Source organism: Lygodium microphyllum, chromosome 13 (genome assembly GCF_053477565.2).
Source record: "Lygodium microphyllum isolate KBCC chromosome 13, Lygodium_microphyllum_v1.1.10, whole genome shotgun sequence".
Lineage (NCBI taxonomy): Eukaryota > Viridiplantae > Streptophyta > Polypodiopsida > Schizaeales > Lygodiaceae > Lygodium > Lygodium microphyllum.
Window position 1 is genome coordinate 155,539,548 of NC_141147.1, and position 27,969 is coordinate 155,567,516.

The window sequence follows — 27,969 nt, forward strand, 5'->3', positions numbered from 1 at the left end:
CCTCTCGATCAAGTTGAATATCAAGGTCTTAACTTTGTCAACCAATCAAAACCACCTTTCGCTTATGGGGAAGAATGAGCCTCTCCTCTCTAAAGGCTTGCCCCATAGGAAGTCAACAAACTCCCTCTCCATCACATTCTTAGAGCGTTGACTCTAGTTCAAATCCTGGCCAAAAAGTTGATCAAAGAGGTAAGTATCACCTTTATTATTATAGTTGTCCCCAACCAACTCATAGGGATTCCTTTCCATTTATCATGACCTTGGGTTAAGCTAGTTAGCTCTCTACTTCATTGTGATTCCAACATCAAGCGAATACCCTAGGTACCTAAAGTCTTGTCCATGGGGAACAACACAAAATTTGAGATCTACAACCCATTGGGGTGTTTTAGGAAGACCCAATTAGACTATCTCAAATTTGGGTGCACTGATAGTAGAGATCAAAAGCTCACAAAAGTCATCATAGACCTCCCAAGAGTTCTTGAATTGACTGCTGCTCAACAATGAAAAATCGGGACACAAAATGCTTATCCACCTAGATGGGCAATCCTCTAACGAGCTCTTTCAACACCCTCAAGTGGAGGCTTCTTAACAGGGGGTCTGTAATGACAACAAAGGGGGGGGGGGGGGGGGGGACAATGGGGCAGCCTTGCCTCACTAACCTCTTCACTTCAAACTACTTTGAGCATATTCCATTAACTTGGACCACAACATAGGTGTTTGAAAACAGTGTTTGGATCACGCCCACACGTGCTTACCCAAACTCCATCACTAATAGTACATCTAGTATAAATCCCCAACTTACTCGGTTATAAACCTTCTCAAAATCCATGTTGATTAGTAGGAAATTGTTTGACAAGACAAAGCACGATTGATATAAAATATTAGGTTAAGAATAGCATCATGTATTTTCCATCCATGGATAACTCCATATTGATAGGGGTGTATGAGCTACCCAAGCAAAACCTTAATTTTGAGGGCAAGTGCTTTAGCCATGATTTTGTATGCTATGTTGAGCATGGTAAACAATCGGCATCGATTTAGCTTGGCCCTGTCTACTGACTTGGGAATGAGCTTGATTAGGCCTATATTAATCCCTTTTGTGAAGCATTTATATTTTCGAACTTAACTAGGTCTACTGAGCATGCATCCTAGAGTGCTTAATAGACCTCCATTGGGATGCCATCTATTCCTAGGGCCTTACCCTTCTTCATTTTCTTAACCAAGTAGGTCAATTCCCATTGGGAGAAGGTCAAGTGCTTCCTCAAGTTTTACTAGCCCACCCTTGACACACTTCCAAAAAGGATGAGAGTTTTGCATGATAGCTAGCTATCACAGGAGGGGTTGTGCCCACCACTGAGGGCAAATGCCTTGTAAGAACACCCACAATAGCTTACTGGTCTTTGTGTGAAGTCTTCCCTCCCCATCCTCAATAATCGAGATGGTTTCTCTTGCATTCTCAACCTGTAGGGTAGTGAAAAAACAAGTGCTTGGCACATCTCCCATCAGGTGCCATAGCCCTTTCAGTTGTACCTTCATAGCTTCACTTTTGTACCTTTGTGGATCAAGGAACAACTCCACTCCTTTGAGAAGCTGATGGAGATAGACATAAGAAGGATGAATATTAAGAGCAAACATAGCGCATTCCCTAAATAGAACAAGAATGCTCAATGACATGTACCTTTAGTTGTGCACAAGGGATACACGTTGTGTCTAACAACACCTCCAAATTTTCTTATTAATATAGGAGGGCCATTGGTGTGGTGAATTGTAATGCATACTTTCTCCATACTACCTAAAACATTTTGGTTCGATGACATTAATAGGTGCCTAATTTGACATCACACAAAATGGACCTCGCTTATAAAAGACGTTTTGTGTAGAGATGATCTAGATGCAAGCCCTTATAAAAGATGAACCTTTTGAATAGATACTTTCTATCATCTCTGAGATGGGTGACATATCAATTTTGAACTTGGGTCTTATCATACAAGAGATAAGTAGATCATTTTCATAAATCCATTTCCACGTTGTATACCTATACTTACATTCAATCACTTTGGAGTCTACTAATAGATCAATCTTGAACTTTAATCTTGTTTAGGAGATAGGGATATCATTTTCAAAGCCATTCCACAATTTCATACATGGAAGTCTCAATTTCCAATGTATTATTACTAATGGCCCTATCATGCCACTTGACCTTCTGTTGTACATCTTTCCAATGTTATGAAGAGAAAATTGATTGCACTAAATAAAAAAAATTATTTGCATTCTCACATGTAATGATGAGGCACCTTGGAAAAATAGAATGTTGTAACAAGAAATAGACCAATCATTTTGTTGGTTGTTGTAGGTATTAGGCAACCATGGTTCTTAAATGTAAGTGCCATAATCAATCAATGCTCTAATATTTTGACAGAGATGACTAGGTGTGAAGAATCTCTCTTTCTCAAGTTGCTCTTTTCTTATCTCTATCTCTTTAAGACTGCTCCCTCTCACTTTTGTTGATATAACTATTAGGTAGCACTAGTCCTTACATGTAAGTCCTAATAGAGTAAATTAGTATTCTAGCCTTTCCTCAAACATGACTAGGTGCAACGACTCTTTTTTCTATTAGGTCACTCTCTGCCCCTATCTCTCTCTCAAAAGTTGCTCCCCTTGTGTGTGTGTGTGTGTGTGTGTGTGATCCCCTTTCTCATCATTCTCAATGTGCTTCATAGGTTGTTGATCCCACTTTGTCTCTCTCACCCCCTCAATGACGTGCTTTTGGTAGAGTACAAGGGATATGTGTTGTGTCTCAGAACACCTCTAAAATTTCCTACTAGAGTAGAAGGGCCACAAGTGCAATAGATTGTCATGCTATATTTTCTCCATGCTAGCTAAAACATTTGGTTCAATAATACCCATAGGTTCCTAATATTGACGTAACACAAAATTGATCCACATGTAAAGAGTTTTAGTGCATACAAGGTCCAAAGGCTAGCCATTATAAAAGACAAGACTTTAAAATAGCTACATTCCATCACATTTATGGCAAGGGATACATTGATTTTGATATTGGGTCGCATTGTATAGGAGATGAGAACACTATTTTATATATCCATTTCCACATTGCATACTTATACTTACATTTAATCACCTTCGAGTCAAGTGACAAATCAAATTTGAAGTGGAGTCACGCTAAAGAGACAATGACTACATTTTCATAAAGCCATTCCACCATCTCATATGTGCTTGGTTGTTGTAAGTATTAGGCAACCCTAGTTCTTACATATAGGCTTTTACAACTAATTGTGTTCTAACATCTCATTAGAGATGACCAAGCGTGAAGACTCTTTCCATCATCTCAAGTTGCTCTTTACTAATCTCTCTCTCCAAGGTCACTCCCTCTCACTTCGTCTCACTCTTGCCCATCACATGTATTGGGTAGCCCTAGACCTCACATGTGAGCCTTAATAGTCAACTTATGTTCTAGCTTTCTCCTTAGAGATGACTATGTGTGATGGCTCTTCTGTCTATCAAGGGCTCTCTACTCCTATCTTTCTCTCAACAGTCGCTTCTGCATGTGCGTCTCCTCCCCTCTCTCGTAATTCTCAGTATCTTGGCTGCACTTTGTTTCTCTGCCTCTTGCCAAATGGAAAGCAGGAAAAGCTTCTCTTCGAAGGTCTTTGGTTGCAGTTTGTCTCTATCCTTATAGAATAGATATACGAGTGCTACTCTAGGACCCTAGCAGGGCTTTGGCAGGCCAAAAGTTTTGAGCCAAAAAGGCCTGCATGTGACCACGCTGGTTTTCCCAACAACGCAGGACGACGTCTCGAAGGCAAACGGGAACATTTGGGCAGAAGCGCTGGCGGGGGCTCTCTCATCTGTCTCTAAAAACTCTCCTGTTCTTCCTCTTCTCCTCCTCCTCCTCCTCCTCCTCCTCCTCTTCTCTCTGTCTCTCAGTCTGGTACTATAGTTTACGGACGAGCATCTAAAAGCAGAGAACGCAGGCTTTGCATTGAGTCAATAGACATTTTTGCAGCAGGGCTAAGCAGGGATGTGAAAAGAAAAGAAATAACGCTTAGCTTTTTCTCTGACCAGAGAGAGAGAGAGAGAGAGAGAGAGAGAGAGAGATGGAGAAGGAGGAGGATGCACAGATTGATATCGGGGTTGTGCCAGTGGTAGACCTGCGCGCGCTGTGCCAGGACGAGATTCGCAGCGTGGCCAAGCTGTTCGGGGATTTCACAGCCAGGCTAGCAGAGGAGGTGGTGGAGGTTGCGATCGACCGGTCAATTTTCAACGAGAGCGCCGGGAGCCGGCGGCAGACTTACGACAGGGAACGGAACAGCAGCCACAGCAAGTCCAACAAGCCCCGCCTGTCGCGAAACAACACCGCCGCCGCCCTTGCCAGCAGTGCCGGCCTCATCCCCGGCGCGTCCTTGACCCTGAGGGAGAACCGTGACCTCGTCTTGCGCCTCTGCAGGCGCCTCAATATTGACGAGAAGCTCGCCTTGGAGGTGGTTGCCGCCATGCCTTCTCCTCCTCCTCCTCCTCCTCCGCCGCCTCTCCTCCTTCCGGCCCCTCCTTTTGTTCTTCCTCCTGCCATTGCTGACTCCGCCATCATCAGGGACCAAGAAGGAACCGGCAGCTATGTCGTAAGGTCCCTCAAACCTAACGGCCTCCACCATACTGGCCGCCTCAAGCGCATGGCACGAGCCAATGGAGTCGACAACGCAGCACCTGCCATCGGGAACGGCGCTCTTGTGCCTGTGGAGCAGGCCAAAGTGGATGTGTCCTTCAGATCGAGCAAAAAAATGAAAACCAAGGAAGAGGCCCGAAGGAGGCCATTGCTAGCCGAGTCCTCTTCAGGAAGCCAACAGCTTGCGATAGTTGCCAGGATGGATGACGTTGACATTGCTGTGAAAGCAGGGGTTGAGGTGAAAGTCATCGATGCACAAGGCTTTCCAAGTGGATGGAAAGTCTGTGTGGGTGTGAAAAAGAGAGGGGCTGGCACTTCGACTAGCATCATCAAGTTTATCAGGTACCTCTCTCTCTCTCTGTCTCACATCTTACAGCATATAAAGCTAACCAGAAAATCACCACTTATTCAGTTAGAATGTATGCCTACGGGGGGAAATGTTTTGTGCTTATCTAGTGTTTTAGCGTAGGTCTTTTGGGAAACATAGTGTTTTCAAGTCCTAATTTGGCGAGGAACCTTTAACTTAAGGATTTTGATAACATTTATCGCTAGCAGATTTGGATCTACGTGTGTGACATGTTCCAATTCTCTCTCAAGGTCTTGATTGGACGGTTGTAACACAGCGTTCGCGAGGATCCTGGGGCTAGTGGGTGGCTAAGGGTTTTTACTAGTTGACAATCTAGACAAGTTGATCCAATTGTGGCAAAACATGATTTTGAATGGCGATTTAGTGAGCAATCATCAACATGACAAGGATAAATTTGTTACAATAAAATTTTGAGTGTTGAGCTGAGTTGTTTGAAGCTAACCTAATACATAGGGTTATATGATCTTATGCTTTGTGTAGTGTATATTTTTTGAAGATGAGATTTTATCTTCATATACAAAGCTTGAGATGCATACTTGTCCTACAAGGCTTGATGCATACATGTACATACTTGTAAAGAAGCAAGCGAGCATGGCTCCTTTACTTGCATGGATGAAGGGTAGGAGTGATTATGGTGTAGGGTTGAACCTTAAACACCTTAATTATTCAAGATGCATTTTGATTTTGGTTATAATGTTTGGAACCTGGGTTTTTTTCTTGTGAAGACATGTTTGAAACATTGGTTTTTGATCCACGCCTCAATTGTTTGTTATGGAAATGCCACCTCATAAGTTGGGTGAGGTATGCCCTCTATCTCCCCTTTTGTCTTTATCTAGTTGACGAGCTAATGGTTCCACATGTTCCTTAGTTTTGAGATGTGGCAATCCCCTTTCGTCATTGTTTCCCTTCACTTTACGCTATTTACCTTGAATTGATAAACCTCCTTGCTACTTGATCAATCTTTTTGAAACTCTATTTCATAGAAGTTTGACTAGTGCAAACAAGGTATCAAAGCCTTTGCATATTAAAGAGGTCTTTGTGTCCTCTTTGCTTTGGTGATGAGTCCACTGTTATGTTCTAAATGTTATTCTAATATAGTTTGGGGCTATGTAGTAAGGCTTAGTAGAAGATCTTTGCTAGGGTTTAGCAAAGAGGGAAATGCAAGATTTGTTGATGATTAAATCTCCATAATGCATGCTCTTTTAGGACAAATGTATAGTAAATCAATTAGACATAAGGCTAGAAGAAGATATGTGTGATAATGTGTGCTAGAGATGGCTCTGTAAGGACACCAAGTCTCGAGTTTGACAACTTGGCAAAAGATCAAAAGGTGAAGAGATCCTCAAATCTTTATTTACAACAATTAAGAGATTAATACAAGTATCGCTTTGAGAGCCCAAGTGTGTTATATAGGACACTCCCACACTCTATATATGCAAAGCATATCTTTAACCAATACAAGTCAAATTCGATTGATTACGATCAATCTTAATCTCACACAGCCACAAACACTCTAGTCTACACTTTTCCAATATATCACTCACCTTCATGCATTTTTGCTCTTATGATCTCATTGATGACTTGCTAAGAGATCTCAATCGCTTTATATCACATCTTTGTGAGGAGAAACTAAGACTTGATGTTGATGTTATTGATTTCTCAAATGAGGACTAAGACTTGCTTTAAGTATTTAGAAACCCTTGGAATAGACTACAAGCTAGGCCAAACTTCCAACATAATGACAATGTTGGTCAAATTGTTTAATTTCACTTTTTGACCATTAAAAAAAACTCGATAGGACCTTTTTAAATGTCCAAAACTTCGATCAAGTATATGTTTATTGTCTATCGACATTTATCACTAGGCTTTAACTCTTTTTTGTCACCAAAAAGTGTGTGCTTTGTTCAGGAAAATCTTGCCATATTACAAGCACGAGAGGCTACCATCATATCAACATTTGGATTTTTTGGAGGACAAAATGGCCATTGTGAATTTAAGATTTGTTAGGGTTACCAGGTTGGTATCATATTTACCATGAAGTTGGATTGTTTGTTTACAATGTTGTTAAACTTTGATTGATGGGGGAGTCTCGGTAGTTACTATGTGAAAGGTGGTGTAGGTAGACTTTTGACCATAGAGATTGGAGTAATTGTGTATGGCCTATGCAACACAAGGTTTAACAAGCTCCAAGGCAATTTGAATTTGGAATGACTTTGTGTATAGTTCACAGTGTGTGAACCCATGATTGGATAGTGAGTTTTTAATCCTTGTGATTAGGGTATTCAGCTTTTGGGTATCACAATGAGGATATTGATGTCCTCCAATAGAACTTTGTGAGGGTTTTAAAACATATTGAAGTTTTAAGGACGAACTTCATGTACAAAAAGAATGCCTTGAAGGCACAAGAGATGAGTAAGGATGGGTGGAGCATGTATTGATTACTTACAATACTTTCAAAAGTCACTAAACTATTATATCTTGTCAAGGTTCCAATAGGTGGATCACTAACACACCTATGGGTTAGAGACCAATTTTGTGGCCTTGTCTAGTCCAATTGCATCATAGACACAATCCTTCTTTGCCCATGTATTCTAAGTTTGTACTTTGCTTCCTTGTCAATGATGTGAGTAGTTTGCACTGATAAGTGTCCCATTGGATAGAGTTTGTTCTGTTAATGATTTGTCAATCGTGTATTGATAAAGTTATTTTGCAGATGTAAGTAAGAGGCTTGGGGTATTCCTTGGTGCAATAGTTATTCTTTATGCCATGTTTAGGTGAGGTGAGCCAATGTGACAATAAAATTCTTGTGAGAAAGGTGAATCAAAGAAACACTTGCCGTGCACACACTATCCTTAGCATGTTAGAGTTGATCACACCCCCTCGCTCTTAACAATGTAATTTCCTTGAGAGCTTATATGTGCCTATAATATGCCTGGTTCGTAGTTGATTCTTCTTGTGATAAATGCATGTTTGATATAATTTTGTATTCTCATTGTCCCTCCAATTGAACATACTGTTTTGATGTGCCAATCTCTTTACAAAGAAGACAAATCACTATGCGTGAATGTCGTATTTGATGGTTACTTCTCTAGTTGCATATATACATGTATATGCACGTTTTCATTTGTCTAGATTGTGCAACTCATCTTGCATAAAGATAAGAGGAGACAAATGTAATAGAGACTTTCATATCATACTTTGAAAATAGAGTGGAGTGAGAGCACTAAAAAAGGGGGGGAGGGGGTATTTTCATTTGTCTAATCGTAACACAAATGTAGTTATGACACTTTTTCCACTAATTTGATTTATGGTGTGCTCTCATTTGTCACATTAATTGCATCTTTTGTTTTTTCTTTCTCCCTTCTACTTGCTATGATCTTTGTAGCCTATTGTTCTACTTTTTACTCTTCTTTATGTTTCCTTCCTATTTTGATGGTGGGAATTACTAAATTCTCAAATTAGTACAATGTGATTAGAAAGATGATGTTCATATTTTGAGTCTTGACAAAAGGATTGCTTGATGGAACCACTTTCAAGCAACTTTGAAAGACCATTTTTGATTTTCTAGAAACCTTTCAAGGGTTGCGAGCTTATTGATTGGACATTTTCTCTTTTTTTTGGGAACTTATGTGATGTCCTTTTATATCGTCAAATTTGTTCTTTGCTTTCACACAATAGATTTGTAAGTCTTAACTTGAATTTCTAGAATAATTACTAGAATAAAGTGCGTTTGAAGGCCAACGTGTCAACCAATTTGATTGTATAGAGGTAAGTTTGGAAAGATGTATATACATATTGCATACTATATGGAATGATATCCTTTTTAATTGGATATGAGAGTTTACATATTGCAAATAAGTTGAATTTGTTCCACTTGCATGCATTTCGCCCATTGAGCAATGTAGGTTTTGGAGATGCTTTTGGTTTGTAGATGAAAAAAGGATTTTGGTGGCTTGTGTGAGTTCTTATTTGTGTTAATCCAAATCAAAATGTATACTTGGTGATTGTCCTTTCAATTCAAATAAGTAGCTCATAGGTAAATGAAAGTCTTATGGTTTAGAGAATCCTAGACATTCATAGTGTATGCTTCGTACCTAGATGGGGGGAGGGATGGGGAGTGCTATCTATATGGACATTCAAGATGACTCAAAAAATGTATGCTTGTTTCTTCATTCTTATTTTGTTTTTTTGAATAAAAGGGTTTGAGGGGAACTATCTATGGGTATGGAAGACGCCTAAAAAATGGCTAAAAAATGTAAGCTTATTCCCTTATTTTTTTGTCCTTCTGATGAAAAAGGTATGGAGGGCCTTTTTGTGATTAAAAAAATCTACTCTACCAAGTGGGATGTAGGGATGGTGCTTTTAAAGTACAAGAAATTTGTTGCTTTCTCAAATATGGACGTATATTTAGCTTATTGGAGGTTTTGGAGATATGCATGCATAAATATGTAAGTTTTCGGGTTGATAAGAATGGATACTATCTTATAACTCTCTTTGACATGTCCATATATGCCACAACATTCATGTGCACACATGTGAGTATGTGTGCATTCTTTTGCATTAATTATCAATGGTCCAAGGGTCCATGGTTGACTTTGTGAATATGATTGTTACATAGCATGTAAAAGCAAGTGATAAGCTTTGGTTAAAACAATAACGTAGTGAATTGTATGCGTGCATGTGCATGCATGGTGAAAAGGGAAGGGCTAATTGATTAATGAATGCCTCATAAGCTTGCAATTTATCATATTTACAACGTTGGATGTATTTTGAGTCTATTTGTATACTTAGGGTACTTGAATAAAAAGTTTAAGGTTTATATAGGAAGATTGTAGAAGTAGCTTTTTGTAGTTTTGACTAGTTTGTTTATGTGGCATTTCCAACCTTGTGGTAAAGATTGGTATGATTAAGTATACTAGTGTGGGTCAAAGTGGCTTGTTTATTAGCATTTTTGTTAGGGGATGCTTAGGTGATGCTTTTTTTGTTTGTTTTTTTGGGGAGGGAGGGAGGCTAGGCTATTCGTGAAGGAAAATTTACCCCTAGTTGACACTAGTAGTTGTTGGCCCAAAGTTTTTTGACTTCTTTTTTTAGTTTTTGTTTTATGCATATGAGCTTTTTATTATTCTGCTTCTTTCTAACCCACAACTAGCACATACAAGGGAGAAAAACAACCACATTTGTAGGAATGTGAATAGAGACATCTCCGACTTATGTTTCAATGACTCATGACAAGTAAGGTGAGTAAGCTACTTGCTCTAGTCTAACAAAGGGCAATGCTCGAGCACATTACATATGTTCTTGTTTTATTAAAAGTAGCTTCTTTTGCAAACTTAGAAGTGCTTTTAGAATCACTTTGATATACAAGTGAAAATATAGGTGATGCATAATTGTAAGATAATAGCAATTGGTTAGAAGGGTCATCTTTCTTATTGCCTCTAACCATATAGTTGAGGGACTTTTAGATTCACTTTAAAAACTAACATTTCTCAAGTACTTTTAAACTTGTCCAAATGTCGAATCAAAATTTAACATCCAAGGTATGTACTTTCAAATAAGGTAGCAATGATGCATTTGGCTCTCTCATTTTGGAAGTTGTGATCGCCCTAGCCATTTTCAATTTTGTTGACAATCGCTAATGCATGCAAGATTGCTTTTACTTGGCTAAAAAGCATTGGTTTTCTCTTAATAAGTGATTTAAGAATTTGAGATAATTCAAAGATAAAATGGTGAAATTTGAAAAGAATGAGAAGAGAGTATTTACATTATTGGTAAAATATCTTTATTCTAAGGCTAGAGAACACACATCATTTTGATTGAAGTTGCTTGCAACATTGCTCCATTTCTAGGCACTCCCTTTACATCTTTGAATCTTTTAACTGGTTGAAGTGCACACTTCACAGCAAAACATTGGCAATATGCTTTGCAACCTTCCACAAGTTGGGTTTGCATATATGTTTCCATAGACTCCATGAAGTGTGACTTTACACATTGTAAGTTATCAAAGTAACATTTTTGTGCATCCTTCTATGTTATTCTTTTAGAAAGTTTTTAATTTGATTTTCTTTGAAATATCTATCTTAAATTTACAAATATTTTATGTTCATGTCTCGTTTTTAAAAGAGTTTTTGGAGCAATATATTTGAGTTTTCTCACTTCAAACTCTCTTATTTGGAGCAATATATTTGAGATTTGGATTTGGATTCATTCTACTTGTAGGTTAGATATTGTATATGGTCGTGCATATGCTCCTGAATTGTCTACATATATGTATCTAGACAGTGTATGCTTGGATTGTATTACTTTTATGTGACTTTTATGACAACGTAATGAACTCTAATACTTTTGACATAGTAAGAAAGATGACTCTTAGTGCATGTGTACATAAGGATCTGCTAAGCCTTGAATATGGGAGCTTATACTCTTGAGTTCCCTAGTCCTTCAATAAGCATGACTTGGATGCTCACAACCCTTATGCTTTTTCATGGTTTCCCTAAAATATGTTCATGCATCTAAGGGACTCTTGTGCATTATATATTTAATGCTTTTATGTTTTGATTGGATGGTCGGTCACATCAAACACTTTTTTCACTTCCACATGTGACCACCTCTCACATTTTCCTACTTCTTTAGTCATGTCGAAACTCTTTGTTATCGTTCTCAACAACTAGTTCTTGATGGCCAAGGTTAGTAATCTTTTCTTCTTGAAACTCCTCTACCATCATTCTCAACAACTAGTTCTCTATGCTCAAGGTTAGTACTCTTTTCTTAAGTATTTTTCCTAGGTAGATTCTTTCTTTGGTCTATTAACACACACACACACACACACACACACACACACACACACACACACACACACACACACACAGAGGACGATGACGATATGCTAATGTTTGTAAGAGGCCAAAATGACCTATCAGTCTACATAGTCACAAGGTGATAGTTGACGGGGATGGGAACGTGATACATACAACTAAAAATAAGGGATAGGGGATGAGGGATCGAGATGGTATTAAAAACATTCAATATATACTTACGAATGAACAATTTTTATTTTTTTATTAACTATAACTTTGTCTAAAATGTGCATCATCAAAGTAACATATAAAAGTGTACCTTAACACTAATTTATACTAATAACACGATACAAATAGCGGGGGGGCCATCCCCCAAGGCAAGTGTGAGGTCATTTATTTTTAACAATAAACTCCAAATAAGTTGTAGAGAATGCCAAGTATCTGTGTTATGACTCATTTGACAAGTAAGCATTGATAATAAAATTTTGATTAGTACAAAGTTAAAAGATATAAATAAAGAGCTAGCAAGACGTGATTGAAGTGGACAGTCTACTTAGATAAAATCTAAATGTGAAATGACAAAAAGTGTCAAGACTAATGCCAATTAAAATGACAAAATGGCATATCATAAATGCCAAGGCAGAAGATACATGGAGCAAATACAAATTGAAATGGGCCATCAATCATGCTATAACCGCAAGCATCACTCGGAATTCTCCTTGTCTCGATGATCACTGTGATCCTCCTTATCCTCATCCTAATGGTGCTTCTCTAGCTCATTGGTTTGTTGCTCTTTCCACTCCACAAAAGAATCTGCTTTCGCAATCATGCTTTCACCAAGCTTACAAGTCGGCACTCACAGAAACCAAGTCATCTGCCTTTTGTGTGCTAAGGTTGTTTCTTAAAAAAAAATAAAAATGTTACATGGCTGTAGGAGCTCCACAATTGCTTCAGACAAGATGAACTATTTGCGTGACTAGGTACATGAATGGCTAACTCTTGTAGTTTAGGCCCATCACCGCCAAAATCCTCCCACCATAATGTTACCACAATCTTAAAATGGTCCACGAGTGTATTTGGACAACCAAGAGAGCCCCTCGCTCTCTATATTGAGCTAGTTGATTTTTAATTTTCCTTGTTGCCTTGAAACTTTAGATTCAAGATGAATGCACAAGTCATGGATGGACTTGTACCAGTCTCCATCAGGCTCTTAATCCTTCAATCTTTCTATCATCCTATCCATGGCCTCATAGGCTTTGCGAATTCATGGCTGCATACCATCCACAAGCCTCAACAAATGCATTATTGGCTGTACCATAGCATCAATGTGCTTCACATCCTCCCAAAACTCAAGATTCTCTATCAATTCTTTGCATTCTATCCCTTTAGTAGTGATAGCCAATGGTGAAGAAGTAAATTCATCACTAATAAAGAACTGTCTTAAAGTACCACTACATGTGCTTAATCAAACCAACAAGGAAATTAAAGGCGAACTGGGTTTCACAATATTTTAGCAACATTTTGTTGGACTTATTGTTGAGCTCATGGTGTAAGAATTGACGATTCGGTATGAATGATACCATTAAATTTGCATTATCAATGACAGGCTCTATCCATGGCAACTTTCAACATATTTTACCAAGTTGTTCAGACAGTGAGCCATGCAATAAGAAACAATAATATGTGGATTTACATTCTGCAAAATAACACCTGCTGCCCTATTTGTGTGCTCACCATCAACAAGAAGCCCCACAATAAGATCTTTGGCAATAGACTCCACTGCATTTGCCCACTTGGCAACAAGTATATTAGTCAACTTTTTTGTTTTTGAATTAGCTTGACTATAATCATTAGTTCGTGGCCAATTTTAGCTTCTAGATTGCAGTTAGGATACCATTTGTGCTCCAAGGCACCTTGAGTGACACATCATTCTTTTGCCATACACACTTGGTTTTCTTAGTGGTTTGCTCCACCAATTGCCTTTTTCTTTCAAGCAATGTGATACACAAAGTCTCTAATAAATGAGAAGTATAAGTTGGGCCATGCTCCTGAATATTGTTTAAACTATTCTGATCTTCGCAACAATGAATGCAATGTGATTATGAAAAAGAATTGTGTAACAACATCAATTCCTTTTTAGTTTTGTGGATCCTAAACAACCTCAAGAGTGTGCTATTGCCCAAGAGGATCAATTGATGCTTGCCCAATAGATGCTTCTATTCTAAATGCATCTTGAATAGATTATGTGTGACTAGCATCAGTATTAGATGGTGCATGAGGTATTTGAGAGCTTATGCTATCGCAAATGCATTAGGGTCAATGGTTGGGAGACAGTGTGCTCCTCTTGTGAAGACGAGGCTCGTAGCCTTGCATCCTTCTCTGTGACCTCTCTTCTTTTCTCGAGAGTCATGTTCGGGCAATATTATACTTAGTATGCTTCAATGTGCAAGAAGTGAGTTTGAACCTTGCTTGTCCCACTTGTGTGATGATACAGGCACAATTTGCATGTCCATGTATGAGATCCTCCCACTGCTTTCAAGATACTCAGTAGGCACCACATGTCACGAGGACTTGAAATTTTAATGCCTTGCTCAGCATTTGATAAAATGTTAATCAAAATGTGCAAATGTGACTTGCATATGCGAGGTGCAAGTTAATTTTTTCACAATGTGTTTTTAGGACCTCGAGATATCAATTGATACCAAAGGCAAAAGTTGTAATAAGCCATTCTTGACAGGTACTAGGTGGTACCTGGTGTTAGATTTTGGCATAGACCAATTTATTGGCCATTAATATTAGTGGTGACATTAAAGACTAGGCATTAACTTGATTTCCTCAGCTCTTTGGACTATCACCCCTCTTTGTGTAGATTTATGTGTGGTCACTATTTGGAAGAAATTTGTAAGTTGTGATTACGCCTCCCTCTCTTTGTAGTGTCAGCATGTAGTAGTGATGCACGAAGGCTCTCAATCTCAACTAGGAACTGGCCCAAGTGGCACTAGCATGGGGACTCCATGACTAGTCTAAGGGAGGTGTCTCCTCCAAATAGTGTGGGGTATCTAGCTCTCGGACTGTGCTATAGGCTTTGCATTTGTAGATGTAGTGCTTCTTGCTCTCCACCTCCTCGTGACATAATATGCAGATTTGTGCAACTCTGGGGATGTGGGTCGCCCTTCTGATCTCAATCTCAAGCTGGTGAGAGGATACCGTGAGCTGGAAAATGGCTACACGCCTCTCATGTGGCATGTATATATCTAGGTGTTCAGGCCTCTCAATGAAGCCATATGTTGTAGTCTCCATGAAGTGATCTTTGTAGTACAAGATCTAGGAAAGGGGCTACGTGGGTCTTGGGTGAAATCCATGTATGCTGTATATACAATTGGCAAAGGTTTTGCTGCATGACCAAGTTCCTGTGTGTGTGGGAGAGGTATATGAAGGGGGAGTTAGGGTCATACTAGAAGGGGGGAAGATGGTCCATGTCGATCCCATGTCTTGCAAGCCATTGCTTGACCTGTGGATACAATGAAGTCTCTCGTCCTGTTTGAGCTAGCTGCCTAGAGGCCTCAAAGGCTGTCTTAGGTGGTCTATTCGGATCCATGTCACGTACTTTGTGTATGAATCCGATGGTCTGTATCATCATCATTGGGGGTGTAACAAACTCTTTTCTATTTATCTCATGTGGGACTGATGGTTTGCTGCAGATCATCCGTGAGAGCTTGATGATCTGTGGTCTCTTGATTGGTATCCACAGGTATGTAGCCAAGCTAGAGGTCCAAATAGGTGCACCATTCATCATGGTTGGTGTGACCAATGTGTCAAATAGCCGTCTTTGTGTGTGAGGCTCTTGGAAGTGTGTGCACTATCTCTTAACCATCAATCCACATTGTGTACAAAAGTCATGAAGGGTGTGGAGATGTTGTTGTAGACCTTGTGTGGTTCAGAAACTAGAACAATATTGTCAGCATAAAGCATAATGGAGACCAATATACCTACCTTCTCCACTCCATTGCCGCCTCCTTGTGCAATGTGACCTATCTCATTGATGTAGAGACAGAAGAGTGTAGGGGAGAGACCACCACCTTACTTTACTCCAATGGTGCTAGAGACCATGCCTGAAAGTCCTCGTGGGCATCTCACTTGGCTCACAACCTTCTCATACAGTGCATAGATGCCCCAATCATGTTCGATGGGATCCTCAATTTCTATAGCCTCTATAATAGTCTATCTTGTGGAACTGCATTGAAGGCTTTTCAAAAATCCACAAAGTAGTAATAAAGTCTCTCTTTCTCATTTTCACATGCTCAATCATGCTCCTCAAGGTGAAGATGTGGTCAAGTGTAGAGAACCCTTGTTGGAAACTAGCCTGCCCTACTATTCTCAATCTCCCTCTCTACATATGCATTTATGTCTGCCTCCATCATTGGTCCATATATCTTTGTCAACATGTGACTCACCATTATGGTTATATGGTTACCTGGATCTAGGGGGTCTACAGACTTGTGGATGGCCACAATGGTATGCATGGTTCACTCATTTGGGAAGCCTTTTAAGGCCTACTAGGACCCTATTGAACATAAAAAGCAAGGAGAGGAGTTAGAATATCCATTGCGTAAATAAAGTGCTCACCTTGTATACATGTGTGATGTATCGGTTGTCCATGTTGTAGATGCTCTATCGCTCTCCTCACCATATCATGTGTGAAGAAGGTGGATGTGGTAGGGCGGGGCTTCGATTGGGAATTGGTGGTTGGTGTGGTACATCATATAGTCCTTTGCATAGGAGTGCCATGTCTTTGGGTTACTGATGGGTGTGGGGCGAGGCAGCTCCTGTAGTGTATGCTATGCTGTGGCTGCATCTTTGCTCATGAATAAATGGTATAGATCCCAATATTGTGCCGCCTCATATGCCCATTGTTTACGATGAGTCAAGGTCTTCATCTGCATGTAGGTCTCTCTCTGTGCGATATATCCTAGTCCTCTTTGAATTTGGAGGTGTCTGTATAGCTTTTTGTACTCATCATCAAACTATCTGTTTTGAGGCATGGGTCCTAGGTTGAGTGGGTCTACTAGTGTGTGTGGAGCGTGGGAAGCTTTGGAGAGCAGCCAAGTGGAGGATGGAGGAGTTGGGAGATGAGTGTCCCTAGGGGGGTAGTATACTCAATTGTGTGAGCCCATCATATATGTGATGGCTGTATATGTCAGCTAGCTCATGCTTGAAATTGACAGTGGTGGGTGGGCTATGGGCAGTGGTTGAAATATGTGGGTGTGGGGAGGAGGATAGGGTAAGGGATAGGTAGGTATGATCTGCTGCGATTAGGCAGGGGGAAATAGTGAAGTATCTAACTAGTTGCATTGTCTCGATGAAACCTAGTACATAATCTACTGTCTTAGAACCGGTGGGGAAGTTAGTGCTCTAGATCTAGGCCACTTCTATATCTTGTTGTAAATAATGAGATGGTGTGGCGACCCTTAGCTCTACTAGGTTCTAGCTATTGCGAGTGCTATTAGATACCCTCTAGTATTAGCAAATATATTGCATGTGCATGCCTCATCTATATCCATCACCTAAAGCCCCATCGGATCCTTAAAATCATATGTGTTACATTGTTTGCTTGGCGTTCTTGCATTAAAATCTCTAGGAGAATCTCGCCCTATTTGGAATAGTGTACAATCTCATTTGATAAGTTTGTGAAAGGGACTCTCCCCCTCCCTCTCCCTCTTGCTCTTGCTCTTTTGGGCTCCTTGTAGCATCTCTCCATCCTTGTGGAAGAAAGTACCAAAGGGTTGTATAGAGTATCTGGCTGTTGGAGATCTCCATTCTGATCCACATGTAAGGTGTTGAGATCTCGTGCCATGATGTGGACTCTATTTTGTAGGTCTTGCTTGATCAGCATTGCCACTCCTTCTGATCCTCAATTGGGGTCCTGATGTCTCCTGCAACTTCTGTATGTGGACTCCCATACATATCCTTGTACTCTAGGCAATGTCCTCTCGGGACTTTGGTGTGTCTTTGTGATGAAAATTAGTGCATGATCCTCCATCACCTGCTCCATCCTTGAGTGTGTCCATAATGAACCGTTACGATTTCATACTATTGTCCATATCTTTGAAGTGTTTGTCTCATAGATTGCGCATACCTATTCAATTGCCTTGCCATCAATGATGACTTGGCCATCTCTATACATCGCCTTCTTGTCCTCCTTCCTAGCTTGGATTAATTTGGGCATGGTTGTATGCCTATGTTTCACGTGCATCTTGGTAAGGTCATCGTCAAGGTAGATGGGTTGAAGTCAGTGAAGTACAACTTTCTTTCTCATGAAGGCTGTCCTTTCCATTTCATATGGAAACCTCAAGACGAGTGTGCGCTTTGGTGGGTCCTTTCCAACTCTCCATGCTTTTGTAAAGGGGAGTGTTTCTTCCTCTTTGTATCCAAGGTATATGCACAAGGTCTTACCATCCAATTTGGGTAATGAGAGAGAGAGAGAGAGAGAGAGAGAGAGAGAGAGAGAGTGTGTGTGTGTGTGTAAAGGCCAAAAGGATGTAGGAGATGAAAATGGTGATTATAACGAATCTGTGTCATGCCTTGTCATGGATGAAATAAATAGGCAATAAAGTAGACTCATGTATATTTATAAGAGCACTTCACCATTTAAATAATCTAAAATATCTAGCATTGAGTTTTTGTGAAGGGATTTTAAAAGTTAATTTTTTTTTAAAAACTATAAAATTTGAATTATGATTGGAATTAGAACTCACCATGCTCAAGCATGCATTAAGACCTTTCCAACTCAACATAAAATTTGTAGGGTACGTTGCTTTGTTATTTCCTAAAATATTCTTATTTCATTTTCTACATAATTCTATTTGTAGTTATATTTTTGGGGGCTTTGTAACATAGTTGAGGGAAATGGGGAAAATGGAAATGGAAACAAAAACAAGAAGTCTTGAGGAGGAAACAGAAACACCATGTCATCAAGTGGGGTAGGGGAAGAGAAATGGGTGTCAAGAAATGATTGCTGTTAAAGCAAACCAAAGAGACAATAAGGTTTGCAGGGAGAAACTTAGAGTGTGTACGGCAAACACAGAGAGAAGAGAAACTTACAAGACATAAGAAGAAGAAGAAGAAGAAGAAGAAGAAGAAGAAGAAGAAGAAGAAGAAGAAGAAGATGATGATGATGATGATGAAGCACTAAATCATGCTATGTGAAAAAAGCGATACAATGGAGTTGAAGCTCTGAAGATAATTGCACCGTCCTATCTGATTAGATAGCAACACTTGAAGGGAATTTGCACAGTGAAGAGAGCGAAACATAGTCCTTCGGCAGTAGAATGTCGAAGATGTATGCTGAAGGGGAAGAATAGTTGTCAAGGGAGCAAAACACAGTCCTGAGATGCCATCAGAGTCGAGGAAGAAGATCACTAGCCACGAACACTTACTCTAAAAGATGAGGATCAATAGGATGGTGTGCCAGATGAGGAAATCCAGCTCTTGATGGAGCAAGAACTGTAAAAATATAGGTATCTGAGGTAGCAAGTGCTTGCCAAAGCTGTTGCTAATGCCAGGGAGGTGTCCAGATGGCAAAATACAGCTTGAGAGGCTGATGCCAGGTGGAGAGCATTGTCTCTAGGTAGAGAGAGGTGATTTGGCAGCAAAAATGCGTGCCTGTTGATGCCAAATGGAGATGATGTTTGCTAAGTGGAGGAAGAGAATATGTAGCCAAAAACAGGAGTACAATCTGATGCTAAATTGTGGAGATGGTTGCTAGGTGGAGGAGGGAGAGACCGCTACCATAAATGCAAGCCTATGGAAGATAAGACAAGGTACTTGGCAGTAGGGAGAGACGAAGGTGGAAGTTGACTATGAACTGCAATGTCCTCCGGAAGGGTGTGAGCAGTAGTGGAGAGGCTAAAGAGATGAGAGAGATGGAGAGAGAATGTTGGAAGGAAAGAGTGTGGGGGTGAAAGAATGGGTGGAGTTAATGTTGTATATATAGGCGTAGATTGTCTAGAGTGACGTGGCTAGTGAGGTCTCTTGGGTGGTGTCCCGACCTTGGGAGGCGCCCAGAAAGCTTTTTGGGGCGGTAAATGGAAACTAAAATAGAAATGGAGGGGAACATGTGTAGAATGATATGGTTTCTTAACAAGGGGGGGAGGGGGGGAATCTTAAGAGCCTATGTGCTTAGAAGTTGGAATTTAGAATATAAGTTTCATACTCAAAATCAAAGCATTCTAATTTCTAGGAGAGAGAGAGAGAGAGAGAGAGAGAGAGAGAGAGAAGAAAGAAAATTATATTAACGTCTACAAAAGGCTAAGTTGGCCTATGAGACCAAAAGGTTACATACAAAATGTCTGGGAAGTTTTCCAAGTCCCAGTAAAGCTACTATCTGGTGTTATGGTGAACTAGGTGAGTAGGTACAAAATGGTATACAAACTCGATACAATCTAGATGCACTTCAAGTGTAGTGTGGAACTGCTCATGGAGCGTGGTCATCTTAAGATGTCTCGCATGGGTCTGTCTAGCATAAAGAGGTTGAAGCGGTGGGGTATGGTTCCCCGGTGGTGCTGTAGTATCCGCTGTATCTGTAGGTAATGTCTCTTGCGGGGGCGTGGGCCTGTTGGGTGTGGGCGGCGAGCTTTGCCTCTCTCTGTAGCTCTATCCAAGGTGACTTCTTGGGGTGGGGTCACTGGTTGGTTGGCTGTAGTCCTTGTTGTCGAGGGGGTGGTCGGGGGTCTGTAGAACTCTTGGAGGGTGTGTTGAGAGAGAGAGAGAGAGAGAGAGAGAGAGAGAGAGAGAGAGGGGGGGGAGAGGGAGGGAGAGGATATGCTCCAATCATTTCTAGCATAGCAATTGATTAAGGCAATTATTAGGCTAGAGAGAAATAATCGCAATTAGCCACAATCTTTTAGAAGTTAGAACATATCATGCACCTGTGGACTGGTTTATGCCATGAAGTCCTGTTGACTCAAAGGATAAAAGGGAACCATTAAAAATGATATTATTAAAAGAAAAGTGAAACATTATAAACAATAGCATTAAAATAATAAATGCAATAATATTAAAAGCGACTAAAATAGAACATTAAAAGAATAGAAATCAATAACATTCAAAAGATTGATATGAAATGTTAAAAACAAAAACGAAAACATCAAATGTTAATGCTTAAGTTAGCCATTTTAAAAGAACTATTTTGAGCTTGTGGGAAAATAGTTGAAATCCGAAACGTTTCTTTAAGTTGTAAATGCCATGTGGCATCCGTTTTCTCATTAGGAAATGTTTTGATTGGGGAAACATCGTTTAGGTCCATCTTCTTATGCTTCGGCATTTCGAGTCCTCTCCCAAGGGGCATCTTGGGGTTTTTCAGCTTCTATGCTTTATAACCACTTTTTCCATGGCCTCTGGGTTAAGCTTGAGAGCCATTCTTGAAATTTGGGCCCTCTGTCATATGTGCCATGTTGATTCTTCATCAACTGTCTAAACCATGCACATACAGCCTTGTATCATGCCCTTGGTCATGTACATGTTGAATCTTAGGTATGCTACACTGTGATCAACCTTTGAGCCCATGTACACTTACCTCTAAACCATGCTTTACTTTGGGTCTCTTAGCTTGTTAGTAGACCAAGTCATGATCTAGCTCATGTTGCATTTGTCATGAGGATGTGAAATTTAATTACTTTGCTTAGCATTTGATTAAAAGTTAATCAAATGTGCAAATGTGACTTGCACATGTGAGGTGCAAGTTATTATTTCACAGTGTGGGATCCAAGACCCCGAGAAATCAATTGGTGCCAAATGCAAAAGTTGTAACAAGTTATGTTTGATAGATACTAGGTGGTATGTAGTGTCGAATTTGGGCCTAGACCAATTTAATGGCCATTGATATAAGTGGTGATATCAGAGACTAGGCATTAATTAATTAATTAATGTCAATCTAAGGGTCAATAATCGCTTAAGGATACTTAGAAAACAAATTGGTCTAGCCAGTTCAATTATTGACTAGCAAAATTAAATTTTTGAGCATTAGAAATATAATTTAATCAATTTTTAAAATTAATATACTGAAAATTGATTTAATAAGGTGAATAATGCTGGAAAATAGGATTACAAGGTTGCCACTTGGCAAAACTTGCCTATAGAAGTGGGAAGAAGGCTGTTGGGGGTTGGTGGAAGTCTATTTTAGCCATTGTGAGAGAGGAGGAGGTTATTGGAGAGAGAGGAGAGGTTGTTGATCTGATGCATAACCATTGAGGACTTGTTAGAAGCTGGCGATAACCGTCTGAAGGCCTATAGTAGTAGGCGTGTCACAAGGATGTAAAATTTTATTGCTTTGGTTAGCATGTGCAAATATGACTTGCACGTGTGTGGTGCAAGTTATTTATTTCACAACGTGGAACCTAGGACTTGAGATATGTGTTAGTGTCGAAGGCAAAAGCTATAATAAGTTATGCTTGACATGTACTTGGTGGTACGTGGTGTCAGATTTGGACCTAGGCTAATTATTGGGCTTAGGGATACTTGGAAGACAAATTGGCCTAGCCAATTGAATTATTGGTCAATGGAAATTTTTTTCTAGGCAGTAGAAGAATTACTAATTACTATTCTGAAAATTAATTTAATAAGCTAGATAATGTTGGAAAATGGGATTAGAAGGCTACCACTTGGCTAAACTTGTCCATGCAAGTGGGAAAAGCATTTTTGGGGCTGGTGGAAGTCTATTCTAGCCGTTGTGAGAGAGGAGAAGGCTGTTAGAGAGCAAGGAGATGCTGCTGATGTGATTTTTAGCCACCACAAGGACTAGTTCTATAGTAGGTGACAATAGTTTGAAAGCATGTTAGCCACGGGGTTTTCTCTACTTGCAATATGTTGAAAATTAGGGTTAAGTGACTTTATATATGCAATCCACCGTAACATGGCAATATCAGGAGTTAAGCAATTTACTATCATGCCCAATAGAGGTAGACAATTAGTCTCTACCACTACATGAGCTCCCATAAAATACTTCCTATCACACTTAAGGGCTGTCACTACACCCCAAAGCTCTCTTTTGGCTTGAGAATACCGCCGTTGTCGTTCATTGAGAACCTTTGCTCCAAACCGAATGGCATACCTATTCCCATTAGCATCATCCTGACCCACTGCCCAACCAATGCCAATTGGGCTTGTATCCACGGTGAGAATAATAGACTGTCCATTCTCATAATTTGCTCTCTTTAGTGTTGGGGCTACTAGTAGTTGAAATTAAGGAATTTCAGAGAGATTCAAGAGGTTAGCTAGGCCATATTAGTTTCGATGCTTAATTTGTCTTTCAAGGAGCAATGTGAATGCCAATCCCCAAGCAAACCAAAGGGCAAATTGGTTTGAAGACTTGCTGGTCAGTTTTGAGAGCAAGAGGCACTTGGATTAGCAAAAGATTAGAGAATCTTAGTTGTACTCTATCCATTTGCAATAAAAGCTAAAGAAATACTTCAAGGGGTGCTAGTTTTGGGGCCAATAGGCTATTCATTGTCCAAGATTTAAGTGAAAAGTGTGCATTTTCAGTTGATGTGAGTTTTGCGCTTGCTGTAATTGTTGTAAAATCAGGTTATTACCACCCTATCCAAGGAGGAAGGTTGGTTTCAAGGCAATAGCTCTAGAAGGGCCCAAGTAGCAGGTGACCAGTCAAGGATTGTTGGCAAAAGTAGCTTATGGGCTCCAAGCTACAGGTGACAATATACAAGGTCTTTTTTGGAATAGGGCAGCTGCTGTTTTGTGCAGGTTTTCACAAAGAAAATCAGAAATTTCTCTCTCCACAGCAATCTCTCTCATTCTCCAGCCATTCTCAACTCCCCTCAATGTTTTCCAGCCATTTGAGTCATCAAAGGAGGAGATTTCAGTAAATCTTTGCTGTAAACCCTAATTTACAGCAAAAATTAGGATTTTGACAGCTGCCTCCTGATGCACGCTTAAAATTGAAGGTCTAGGACTTAAATTCCAGCAGCTGACATTGAAGAATTTCAGGGAGATTCAAGAGGCTAGCCAACCAATTTACACTTTCGGGCTAAATTTGTCTTGTAAGGAGCAAGGTAAAGGCCAATTTCCCAAGCAAACCAAGGACAACAAGGTTTGAAACTTTGAAGGCTTGTTGGTTGTTTATGATAGCAAGTAGCACTTGGATTAGCAAAGAAGCTTGGTGAATCTCAATTATACTCCACAAGGTAAAGGCCAATTTCCCAAGCAAACCAAGGGACAACTTGGTTTGAAACTTTGAAAGCTTGCTAGTTGTTTATGATAGTAATTAGCACTTGGATTAGCAAAGGAGCTTGGTGAATCTCAATTCTACTCCATCCCCTTGCAATAGCAGATTAAGTAGTGCAAGGGTCACCAAATTTGGGGTCATTGTCCAAGATTCAAGTGGTAAAGTGGGTACTTCAATTTATGTGAATTAATTGCTTGTTATAACTACTATTAAATTAGGTATTACCACCCTATCTGAGGAGAAAGATCGGTTTTAGCATCTTTTCACTTATATGTCCAGTCTCCAAAATCTACTAGATGGGATTAGGCATTGCCTCTATTGAGGTAAGACATTGCTATGATCTTTCTTTTCTTATGTTTTTTGCAGGTTGAGTCACCTTTGATGCAAAGGGGGGTTTGTTAGCTATCTACTACCATCATGTATGAGCACGTTGTAATGTGCATGCTAGTGTGGACGTACCTTAGTGTATATAATTTAGGGTTAGCGTTGGGGGTTATTCCTAGCCCTATAAAGCAAGCCCATATCTTTATACTTAATATATCACTTATCAATATCTATCTATCTATTCAGTTTTTGATTAGTTGCTATCTATGCTAGTGTGGACGTACCTTAGTGTATATAATTTAGGGTTAGCGTTGGGGGTTATTCCTAGCCCTATAAAGCAAGCCCATATCTTTATACTTAATATATCACTTATCAATATCTATCTATCTATTCAGTTTTTGATTAGTTGCTAGAGCGCCCCCCCCCCCTCAAAAAAAAAAAACGTGCGAAACCCTCTTCTGCAATGGAGTTCCATCGACCCTTGATGAGCTCCACCACCCGGGGGTGGAGGAGAGCAAGATAGAGAGAGAGGGTCCTTCTCTTTAAGATATTCCCTTTTGTTTCTAGAAGGAGAGTTTGGCTACCATTCACCGAAAGCTTGTAGTGATGAAAGTTTAGGTACCAGTCCTTGGGAGCCTACATTGAGGGGGATTTTAACACTTAAGGTATAGGCTATGAGGGGGACTACTTTGGTCAAGATAGTTGAGATATCATAGAAAGTGCTCTTGTGCACTCTTGAATGCCATGCTTTTTTAATCAAGATGCAAGTGTCATCCAAGTATTCTTGGGCATTTATAAGCTCGTGGACTTGCATTAATCAATTAATTAGTGCCTAGTTCCTAATGTCACTGTTGATATTAATGGCTAATAAAATCTTCCAGGTCAAAATTTGGCACCAAGTACCACCTAGTACCTGTCAAGGATAACTTATTGTAACTTTTGCCTTTGACAACCCATCACTAACATCTTAGGGTCCTTGGCCTGTCATTGTGAAATAACTAACTCACACATCACATGTGCATCTCACATTTGCACATTTCATTTATAATTAATCAAATGCTAAGGAAAGCATCAAAATTCCATGTCCTTGTGACAGGGTGCATCTTCTTAGCTGGGTGGCAGCACCTGTGTGGGATATGGGCATTAGAGGAGAGGTGATGGTTGATGGCGGCTGACGGCTGATGGCTGGTATGGCACAAATGATAGAAAATCGGGCAATGACATTGGATACCCATAACATGTCCTTGTATTTTTTTTGGGGGCAGGTGGGGGGTTTCCTCAGGCATTTGTTGTAGCGAACAATAATAATGCCTTATTCACAAATAAATCTTGTTGGGTTTGTTTTGATTGAGTAAGATTTTGTACTAATGCGTGATAAATTTGTGTTAATGCATGCCTTAATTTTGATGGCTTAACAATTACATACTTCCAAATTTCATGTATGATTGGTCATGCCCATAAAGATATGCTTACAGCTTTGGAGATGTCCAAAAATACTCAATTTAAGAAAGCATATTAAGAAACACATGTGTAAAGTCAGTTAAGGCCAGCAATGGTATTAGAAGTAGTCAAGTCACTCCAATAGACAACTATGCTAAACCTTCTTAGACTTTTGTCTTGAGTGATTCCTTCTTGGAGTCTTTGGGTGTACTTACATCTTTTATTTGGCAATAGAGGGAGGTGAAAGGAAGGGGTTAAAATATTAAATGCTCCCAATGTCTCGATAAGATCCCAATGAACAAAGTTGTTTTTTTGGTGGTCTAGGTGGTCACATTGGGACTGGCCTAAGGCAACTTATACAAATGATTATTGACAATTGTAATTATTGCAAGAACGAATCAATGTCTGCTTTTGTGCATGGCTGGGAATTTATTTATCTCCTTACTTTCTAACTAGTTTGCTTATGTTAAGTCTATCTACTTGACAACTCTTATGTGTGTGCTTTGTATGGTATTATTGTTTGAGAGTGACATTACACTAAAGTCTGATATATCTTTAATGAAGTTTTAAGTTTTTAAGCCTAAGTTGTGGCCAATGTTTTGTTTTTGAAGCCCGGGAGGACAAGAGTGGTCCTCATATAAAGAAGCATTGGCACATGCGGGCTCTATGAGTGGAATGAATGCTTCCTCCCAAATGCAAGTTGGGTTGACACCAAATGACAGTGGTCACATAATTGAGCAGTCACAGCTTGTGAAAGTATGTTAATTTATGCCAGTACATGTCTTTGCTGCGCATTCCCATTTTTAGTGAATAACTAATCAAAACGAGAATTTTCCACAGTCACATGATTTATATCCAGTCAAATGGAAGAGAGGAGGTTCTTTATTTTGTACATGTGGGAGGAATTTTGTCAATACCTACACTTTGAAGCGGCATGCCATTAAAGCAGGGCATCCTTTCACTTACAAGGTAATGAACTTATCAAGTACATGTCTTGGCGTGTATTTACCATATAGCACTCTTCTAAAATATGTGCATGGGTGTGCGCTTGCAGCCAAGCAGTTTACGAAGAAGTGGACCAAAGAATGGAATTGTCGTCCAAAAACTACTTAAGGAAGTTATTAGACAACAATACCTTTGCGGTACATGTGGGAAGTCTTATGCCAACAACTTTACTTTGAGGAGGCATGCAGCCTCAACAGGGCATGTCCTACCTCAGGTATGCTTTCACATTGACAAAGTCAGTAGGGGATGGTGGATATATTTTCTTAAAATGAGAGGGTAAATCTTACGTCGTTGGATTCTTGCACAGGCAAATGCAAAAGGTAAGATGCTGGCATTGCCATTTGATAAAAGTGGGGACATGAAGCAAGAAAGTGAATCAGCGGAACATGCAATGACTGGAAGGACTGAAGGCAGCCGTAATTGGAAGCGTCGAAATATGAAGAAAATAGACTCAAGGATGTACCTGATTAAAAAATCTCATAAAAGGGGGGCTAAAAGTTATGAGTGCCGGCAGTGCTACAGAAGGTTCAGGAAAAAAAGCCAGATTATAAGTCATATGGATATTCATTTTCTAAAGCATAGGATGAGACTTGGCAGGCCTGTTAAAGTTAAGGACACTGTTACTGGGGAATATCCAAAGCCTGACAAGGAAGGGAAGCCTATGCATCGTAGAGGGAAGAGAAAGAGGGAGCAGGAAGAAGAATATGCTGATAGACCAAAAAAATTATTCAATGATGAAGTTGAGGCCCAAGGAGTGTCAGAAAGTGGAGCTTCTTTTACTTGCCAGGAATGTGGCAACCATTTTAGCAATCATCTAACGTATTCCAGCCATCTCAGTCTGCACAGAACTACCCCTTCTACAGAGCCAAGTTATGAAGCTGCTGTTAGCAAACACATTAGCAGCAGTTCGTACAATGATGGGCAAGATAGTTGTAATGAGGCAAGTTTACTGAATGTTGGATATCGGAGACTACTTTCTGAAACAACAGGCACTTATCTTTCCAGCTTGCCTGCTAGACTTTTGTTCTCTGGAAAGATGGAAACCCTTGGCTTACACAAGAGAAAAGAGGTACAGGTATTCGTGTTTTGAATGTGGTATGTTGTGCAACTTCATGGTAGTTCT

General features: G+C 39.8%; 1 protein-coding gene across 4 annotated transcripts in view; it reads left to right on the plus strand.

Moving 5' to 3' along the window:
• The first annotated feature begins 3,743 nt into the window (after window positions 1-3,743).
• The window catches only part of MBD8 (methyl-CPG-binding domain 8), a 55,317-nt gene continuing 31,091 nt past the window's right edge, over window positions 3,744-27,969 (plus strand). Inside the window, exons 1-6 of one of the 4 annotated variants that reach the window (XM_087691970.1) lie at window positions 3,744-5,023; window positions 6,957-7,064; window positions 26,453-26,597; window positions 26,682-26,810; window positions 26,896-27,060; window positions 27,154-27,921. In XM_087691970.1, the coding sequence (XP_087548096.1) occupies window positions 4,116-5,023; window positions 6,957-7,064; window positions 26,453-26,597; window positions 26,682-26,810; window positions 26,896-27,060; window positions 27,154-27,921 (2,223 nt within the window). In that variant the 5' untranslated portion in view covers window positions 3,744-4,115. Of the gene's footprint in view, window positions 5,024-6,956; window positions 7,065-26,452; window positions 26,598-26,681; window positions 26,811-26,895; window positions 27,061-27,153; window positions 27,942-27,969 lie in introns of all 4 variants that reach the window. The other 3 variants (XM_087691974.1, XM_087691971.1, XM_087691972.1) reach the window with 3 other exon arrangements.